This window comes from Mus caroli, chromosome 7, assembly GCF_900094665.2.
Source record: "Mus caroli chromosome 7, CAROLI_EIJ_v1.1, whole genome shotgun sequence".
Taxonomy (NCBI): Eukaryota; Metazoa; Chordata; class Mammalia; order Rodentia; family Muridae; genus Mus; species Mus caroli.
The window spans coordinates 103,325,550-103,334,205 of NC_034576.1; the positions used below are offsets into that span (position 1 = coordinate 103,325,550).

Here is an 8,656-nt window from a genome sequence, read left to right on the forward strand (position 1 = left end):
TGATAAAGGCATTAAGGCTGTTGAGCTCTGGCTTTCTACATTCATGCACACATACAAATTTTTTTTTTTTTTTCGAGACAGGGTTTCTCTGTATAGCCCTGGCTGTCCTGGAGCTCACTTTGTAGACCAGGCTGGCCTCGAACTCAGAAATCCGCCTGCCTCTGCCTCCCGAGTGCTGGGATTAAAGGTGTGCGCCACCACGCCCGGCTCATACAAATATTCTAACATCAGAAGTCTCTTGGCAAGCAGTGTCAGCTCTGGATTATCTATCACCTTAGCTCATAGAACAGAGATCCTCTTTTTGACTCTTCAGAGATAACCAACTTCATCTCTGTTCTATGAGCTAAGGTGATAGATAGTCCAGGGAAAGCAAGATAGATCATGAATTGTCCCAAATGGTTCAGTTCACATAGCTGTCACCAATTCCCCCTAAACTCAATGCACCCTACAGAAGATGCTGTGTCACAGAGTTGTCTCAAGGAAACATCCTGGAGGAACAAAACAAGCAAAGCCAGTTCTGGGGCCAATCATGTCTTTATTAGTGTCAGCAGCTGAGCCAATGGAGCGCTCACATATGCTAGGAATTTTACTGGGCACTCTAGCAACCGAGCCAGGGATTTTAGCTTTTCTATTGGCAACTGGGACAGGGTGATGGAATGGTTTGGAACAGGATCAAATGGAGAGATTGCTTGCTACCTATAGACAGGCACATGAGGGGTTCCCCAGGCTGGTGCCAAGGTGGGTCAGGCCCCAGAACAAGATAATGCCGTCTCCCCCCAGAGGGAAGGAAGAGAATAAGCTTCAGATGTTAACAGTCAACCAGTCAACGCCATCGAGCTGAGCTCCTGGGATCAGAAAGGCATTTCCTAATGGAAGCAACTTCCTAAGGCCGGAGGTCTCAAAGAACTCACCTCTTCCCACAGCTAGGAAACCTTAGGGTTAGCTCAGCTATCATAGGGAAAAGTGGGGGAAAGGTGCCAAATTCCATGTTTCGGATAAGGGTATGTTCTGCCAGCACTAACTAGACAGGCAAAGTATTCGTTATAGTTGAAATCAAGAAACTTTACTCCATAAAAAGCCCCATCGTGCCTTTATCCAGCAAGCTCCTTCGCGTAGAGCTAGAACCACTACAACCCCTGCCACAACACCAAGCCAACTGTTATTTGATTCTTTGGGCACCCAGACCTCGCTCCTGGCCCCTACTCATCCTTGCCAGACAGATAACTGTAGCTTTGTAGTTTGCTCTCTTGTGAGCTCCATTCCTCAGACACTTAGAGCCAAATGAAGTTACGTTTGCTGTGTGTAGAGAAAATTCACATGTGATTTATGGGAGTGCCTGGCAATGGGTGTATGGACTTTTGGCTATGTCTGTGCCTGAGATGTTAGCTTCCTTTGAGACGGAAAAGAGGATAAATGGTGGGAGTAATGGGCCAAGCGTAGAGGGCTTAATGGGGAGAAAGGGGTCAAAATGGGACAGTTTAGATGGTAGCTAGCAGAGGTTCCAGAAGAAAAGGGTCTTGTGTTCTACATGCACATCCAGAGGTCGGAGCCCCAGGGCTCAGAACCAGCAAGGCGACCACATAAGTGAACCAAGAGCAGCACCCGTGGCAGCCCCAGCAAGCATGCCCATGGCCAAAGGGGCGCCTGAGCTGTAGCAGGGGTCCTCTCGAACTATCACGTGTGTCACACCAGGACCTGTAAGAAAAGCCACACAAGTCGGGGTCAGTGCCAGAGACTAGTCTAATCTCAAGTTAAGGCATGAATTCATTCTGCTCCCCAGAGGAACTGAGACTTTGAGAGCACCCTCCACTGCAGCCTACAGATCATACATATGCCACGGATGGTGACTACGGGACTGGAGATGGGCTGCAGGAAACCCCAGGATCCCTAAGCACCTGGGGATCCGTGCAGCCCCTGGGAATGGACACTGGTAACTAAGACCTCGGGAATAGGAAGAGTGTCATTTCTGCAATAGCCACCTGGGGTCGCTAGCAGCACACGATTATCATTGTTTGGCAGACTGGCTGAGTGGGGCCAGCCTGGGGAGTCTGTTTTGAATCTAGGATCTGGGAGGGTGAGATCTGGAAAATATGTATACCCTCAAAGGGTGAAGCTCAGTCTTCACTGATGGATCATGGGCAAGACCTGGCACAGGATTGTGGCAGGAGGTAGACTGGCATGCTAGAGGCACTTACCTGCATACGGTGGCCCATAGTAGCTGCGGACATATGTGGCTTCATGTGCGTTGGGTGGCACCACCTCATAGTAGTCCTGATATGGGCTGTAGACGCGTACCTGAGAAATCCAGTCAGGTTGAATGCCCAGGGACTTCCTGGTCTGGGCTTGATCCTGACCCTTTCATTCTGTAGCCACCCTCCTCCCCAGGGCTAAAGGGAAAAGGTATGGCCTCCCCATAGATTCCATAACCCTTCTCCCCAAAAACATCCAGCTCCCAATGATGCCTTTTCTCCTACCTTGGCCTCCTATATTGCCCAATTTTCCCATGGCTCTCAACTTTCTAAGTCCTTTCTAAGTCTAACAATTCTACAATGCTATTCTCAGAGAAACCCAACTGATTATTCTCCTAGTCAGGGGAAGAGAACTATGGCAAAGCCCTAGGCATGAATTAGAGGAGGACTGGAGCAAAGGAAGAGAAGTCACTGAAATAACCACCATCTAGCATCTACTGCATAGCGGGTCCCAAGGGAGGAGCTCTCTAGTGTCACCTCTGATCCTTCAAGGCAGGCATTGCTGTCTCTATAGTATCCAGTGCTATGGATGAGGCACAGAGAAGGTGAGAGTCCTGCCTTCCCCATCAGGCTCCTACCAACCTCCCAGATTCTAGCTCAGAAGCTACCCACTATAGGAAGCCCTCCTGGGCTCTGAAGTATTTCTTCCTAGGGTCTCTAACTTGGATAGTACCCTTTATCTTTTCTCTTAACCTTTCTGGCCTGTTCCCCCAAATGTGTGCTACTTAATGACAAGGCCCTCAACTTGTATCACCTGCAAGGGATAGTGATGACAGGAGCCAGGAATACATGCACGATTAGCAGTAACTGTCAGTCCAAACCTACCACTTTAACTCATGGGGTAGCTGACTTGGAAGGGGTCAGAATCTGTTCTCTCCTGGGACTCCCCCCTAGCCCCATTCTCACTGTATCTCTCACTAGGCTTCACAACAGAATTGCCCAACTCTCTTTAGAAGTCCATTTGTGTCCAACTTAATTAATACAAATGGATTGTGCCCTCCCCCTCCCTCTCTGCCCTGTTCTTCCTGTAAATGTTCTTGTCATGAACTGGAACCAAGAAATCTAGTGGGGGGCTGGTGGGTAAGAGCACCCGACTGCTCTTCCAAAGGTCCAGAGTTCAAATCCCAGCAACCACATGGTGGCTCACAACCATCCGTAACGAGATCTGACTCCCTCTTCTGGAGTGTCTGAAGACAGCTAGAGTGTACTTACATATAATAAATAAATAAATTTAAAAAAAAAAAGAAATCTAGTGGGGCTGGGCAGTGGTGGCACACGCCTTTAATCCCAGCACTTGGGAGGCTGAGGCGGGTGGATTTCTGAGTAAAAAAAAGGAAAAGGAAAAGGAAAAAAAACCTGAAATCTAGTGGGTACCTTACTTAAGGGTTCCTTTTCCTTTTTACCCCCTGAGTGTGTGTGGAAGCATGTGTGTTGGTATCAGGACCTCAAAAAACCGGTGACATCACATAGGTAGGACCCACAGACCTGTTGCCAAGGCAACAGCCACTATATTCCCAGAATTGGCTCACCTCTCACCTTTACCTGTAATTACGTCATCACCCATATATAAAGAAAGGCCCCCCTGATCTCTCTCTCTCTTCCCCCCTTCTCTTTCTGCTGCCACCTTGCCCCCATCTCTCTCCCAATAAACCTCACATGGAACTGGCCTGGCATGGCCCTTCTGAAGCCACGCAACGTTCAAGATCATAACAGTGTGTGCATGTTGAAGTCAGAGGTTGCTGCATGGAGTCTTCCTCACTCACTTTCAGCTTTACTGTTTCAATAGTTTCTCATTGAACTTGGAACTTGACTGACCAGCAAGCCCCTAGCAGCCCTGTTTCTTCTCCCCAGCACTGAGATTATAGGAGAGCAATGCTCTTTTTTACATAGGTCCTGGGGATCAAACTCAGTTCTTCATGGCAAGAACTTTACTGACTGAGCCATCTCCCCAGCTTCCTCTACTCCATCTTTGAGACAGGGTTTCCTGCAGCCTAGCTTGGCCTTGAACTCACTATTCAGATGACATTAACTCCTGATCTTCCTGCCTCCACCTCCCAAGTGCTGGGGTTACAGGACTGCACCACTGAGCCTGGCTCTAGAACATTTACTCTTTGGGGGGAGTGGGTGTTAGATGCATAGCCCAGACTAGCCTTGAACTCACAATCTCCAGCCTCACTTTCTGAGTGCTGGGATTAATAGGCACGCATTACCAAACCCAGCATTTTCTTTCTTGTGATGTTGGGGTTTGAATCTAAGGCCTTATGAATGTTAGGCAAGCATGTGCTACTGAGCAACATCTCGATCTCTTAGCACTCTTGTCTTTGCATACCAGCCTTTCACAAGGCCACAAAGTCTCAGGATTTTATCTTCTAAATATGCTCTTCTGACAACCTATTGGCCAATGCTGAGAGAGTAAGTCATTGGCTTTAGCATCCTGGACATCAGAAGTGATCTCGAGGGGGAAAATGTCCTTCAAAGGAATGGTTGGGGACAAGTCAGACCAGAAAAGACTGAAGAATCCTTAAGGAAGACAGGGAATCAATATTACTACATCAGCCTGCCCTGATGCTGCATTGAGTTGGTAGCTTTGTGAGGCTCTGGAGTGGATGGAAAATACAACCTCATGTCTCTTTGGGGCATGTGTTCCTCCTACCCTCCAGCTCTGGGAGGCCCAGAAGAAAACTCAGAGCACCTAGCAACCAGTTGGTAACCTCAGAGACCTCCTGAAACTGAAGCCTGCCAGCTTCTCCCATAGCCCATCCCCTCCTATGGGAGGAGACAGTGCTGTCCAATCACTGAGTTACACGAAAATAACCCCTTGGATGTTGTGTTCTTAGATTTATAGTCTTTTAGGCATTGCCACTTGAAGTTCCTGGCCTCTCTGTGATGAGTAAAAGTGACCCAGTTAAATAACCTCCCAGAGCACCAGGGTCTCAGTAATAGCTGGAGAGTCAAGCAGAACTACATCTCTTGACTTCTGGGCTCAGTTGTTCTGCATGCTCTAATCACAAGGAACTTCACCCATCCCCAGTGTGATAGGTGGGATCAGCCCAGCGCCTCACACATGCTGAGCATGTACTTTACCACTGCGACACAACCCTGACCCCAAGAGTTAGTCTTGAACATGCAGATCAGGCTAGGGGTATAGAGAGAGTTCAGTATTAAAAGCAGTGTTTGCCTAGCATGTGGGAGGCTCCATTTTGAATCCCCAGCACCACAAAAATACTTATATGCATATAAATATAACATAGTTCCCAGGCCCCACCTAGGACTTAGGAGATTCCAGCACGCAGAGGATATCAACATTTGCTGTCATGGAAGTCCCTCAGTGGTTCTAAAACAGCATCATTGAGTAAGAAAAGAGTTTGCAGTTGACCATTAGAACCACAAGCTCCCATGTCGGCTCACACCAGACCAGGTGCTATGCTGAGACTGTGAGCTGGCTGATCGTCATTGTCACTTGACTGGACTTGGAACCACCTGGGAGACGCACCTCTGGGGATGTCTGTGCTGTGTTTCCAGAGACTTAACTAATGAGGAGAGGCCCCCTGAATGGGACACAGCACCACCCTATGGATTGAGCTTCCAGACTAAATAGAATAAGAAAATGAAGAAGCCAGCTGGACACTGGCATTCCCTTCTCGGCCCAGCAGCCTCAAGTTTCCACCACCACACTCCTCCCCGTGGAGGAGCATGCCCTCAAACTGAACCAACAGAAGTCTCCTTCCTTCAATTGTTTCTTGTCAGGGATCCGTTCACTGTGATAGAATAAGAAACTACTACATCCTGAATCCAAGAAACACCCAGGACAAGGACAGATGCAGACTATGTCCCTTCCTGTCTTTCCTTCCTCATTCAGTGACCTGTTTATGCCAGTCCCTTATGAAGGGGGTAAGGAAAGACTGTCCCCATCACTGGGCACTCATTGAGGCCATGCTGTGCACCGCAGTCCTGTACTGGGCTTCAGCTGGGCAGAGCAAATGAGACCTGGTCCTTGCTTTGAAGGAAGTTCCAGTTTCAGACGGTCTAAACAGGAATAAAGTGGCTCTTAGACCACGTGGAATGAAACCAGTGCTAAAAAACCAGTGACAGAGGACTGTACACTGGCTGACAGTGCCTGAAGCCCTGGGAAGTCTTCACTGAGGAGGTGGCAGGCAGCCTTTGAGGTGGTCCTTTAAGGATGAACCTCAGCTGGCCAGGTGAGGGTCAGGAGAGGCTGAGGGTTTGGGCAGCAGGGACAGCATGAGAGTTGTTAGGATGAGGAGAGAACCAGAGCAGCAGCGGCAGAGGGCACAGCAAGCACAAGGGTGGCATGTGACAAGCAAGTCTAGCCAGATTCCATGGGCTTGAAAACCAGCTGTGGTCCAGTGAGGAAAGGGGAGCCATTGACGTCCACAAACATGAAAGGAATGGGACAGGTGGCTTTGGAGGCTCATCCTGATGGCCAGAGAGGAGGCAGGAAGGGATGAGCTTGAACTTACCCAGATCCGCCTCTCAACCTTACAGGGTTTCCATGAGAGGGTCGTACACCTGACCTTAGGGCAAACCCGACGGCTCCTGGGTGGGATGGTGGCTCCAGCTGGGGCCTGCTCCAGCCACAGAAACCCAAGAAGGGAGAGGGAGGGAGATGTCAGATGCCCTTTACACCTTAAGAGACTAGGAGGTGTTACTAGGACCCTACCAGAGTCCTGTGCCAGCTGTGCCTGTGCTGGGGCCATCAGAGAGCGGGGAGAGGTCTCTATTACTCAGTGAAGGACCAATGGTCTCCTTCCAGCTCTCCCACTTCAGTCTCAGGCACATGGGGGTCCCAGTCTTTACCCCACAACTCTAGCCTCATCTGTGGCTGTATCCCCAGGAGCCTCCTCCCAGAATGGGGTACAGGTCACTCCTGCATTGGCTGGAGGACAGAGAAGCCCGCAGACACAGATGTGAACATACAGATGCAAATACAAAAGCAAACACAAGCACCAGCTCTAGTAAGCCAGAGCTCAAAGGGATATGGATCTAGGGAGCAAAGAGAGGGTACTTCTAGGGTCAGGCAGAGGTAAGGGGTCAGTAGGGCAGGCAAGTGTACAGGTAAGAAGGCAGGCAGAAGTAAACGGGCAGTACAGCAGGCAGAGAGGGAGCAAGACAGCTTCATAGAGTCACAGAGCGCAGAACGGTCAGCCTTCACCTCCTTCCTCATGCCGTCCTCAATGCCACTGATGCAGAGGGCTTTGGCTCAGAGGGTGCTTAGCCTGACCTGGCTCCCTCCCTGGTGATTCTTGTTCCTCCTCCTAGGCTTCCTGCAATCGCCTCCCACCTGAGAACACCAGTCTGCTCCCAATATCTGGCTGTGATCCTCAACTGCTCTGATAGCCTTCAAAAAAAAAAAAAATCTCTTCCTTCCTGAGCTGGCCCTGATGACCTTAGAGGTCATCGCTCCAGTGCCACTTCCTCCATGGTAAACCTTCCAACCAGGCCAGACTCCAGCCATTAGGTGCACACATTAGCAAGCATACACATCCCTCTTCCCCGCCTCTGCTCATGTAGCTCCTCCTACCAACGCCAGCTTCCTCACTACATCCACTAACCAAGTTTCTGCTGAGGCTCCTCCAACAACTTAAGATTGTGATACAGGAAGGAGCCACCTCCAGTCCTTAGACCTCAGCTTTCCCCATCTGTAAAGTGGGACTGATAGCACCAACTACTACCATCCCCCAAGCCCTTGTTGGAGGATGAAATGACATAACCATATCATGTGCTTGGCGTAGTGCTTGGCGTAGTGCCTGGCTCTCTGCAGGTGGATATACCCAGGAGGGTTTCTAACTGTCTTCTCTGCTGCTTCCCAGTAGACACTCTCTCCAGGTGAGAGAGGTCTCAGCTGTTCCACAGGCAGAAGCAGCAAGTGTGGAGTCTGGAGTCTGTCAGGTGGGGGCCAATGTTGGGCCTCAGGCAATTCTTCAAACTCTCACCTCCACCAGTCTCTAGACACTCTCACCTGCACAGCCCAAATGCCTGTGCTCCTCAGCCTGTCAGCCAGCAAGGCTTAGTCCACACCCACATCCTGTTGCCAGGAGACTGGCCCCACCTCCTAGATGGTCCCTGGGTATTCACACTTAACCCCTTACTGTTTGCTCCTATCTACCAGCCTGCTAGCCTTTTGTGTTTGTTTTTGAGACGGGATCTGACTCTATACCCCAGGCTAACCCCAAACTTTTAATTGTCCCGTCTCAGCCTCCCAAATGCTGGGATTATAAGTACACACTGGTTTGTAATAGCCACAGACCAGCTTTTTGAAAATACAAGTCTGCCAAAAAAAAAAAAAAAAAGGAGCTGGGCGTGGTGGCGCACGCCTTTAATCCCAGCACTTGGGAGGCAGAGGCAGGCGGATTTCTGAGTTCGAGGCCAGCCTGGTCTACAAAGTG

At 49.8% G+C, this 8,656-nt stretch overlaps 1 protein-coding gene across 5 annotated transcripts in view; it reads right to left on the minus strand.

The window, feature by feature from the left end:
• Positions 1-515: 515 nt before the first annotated feature.
• Positions 516-8,656, minus strand: part of Plekhb1 (pleckstrin homology domain containing B1) — a 14,624-nt gene continuing 6,483 nt past the window's right edge. For 3 of the 5 annotated variants that reach the window (XM_021167188.1, XM_021167187.1, XM_029480169.1), the window contains 2 exons: positions 2,196-2,295; positions 516-1,695 (listed from right to left, as the gene is read on the minus strand). In XM_021167188.1, the coding sequence (XP_021022847.1) occupies positions 1,559-1,695; positions 2,196-2,295 (237 nt within the window). In that variant the 3' untranslated portion in view covers positions 516-1,558. Of the gene's footprint in view, positions 1,696-2,195; positions 2,296-6,730; positions 6,836-8,656 lie in introns of all 5 variants that reach the window. The other 2 variants (XM_021167185.1, XM_029480168.1) reach the window with 1 other exon arrangement.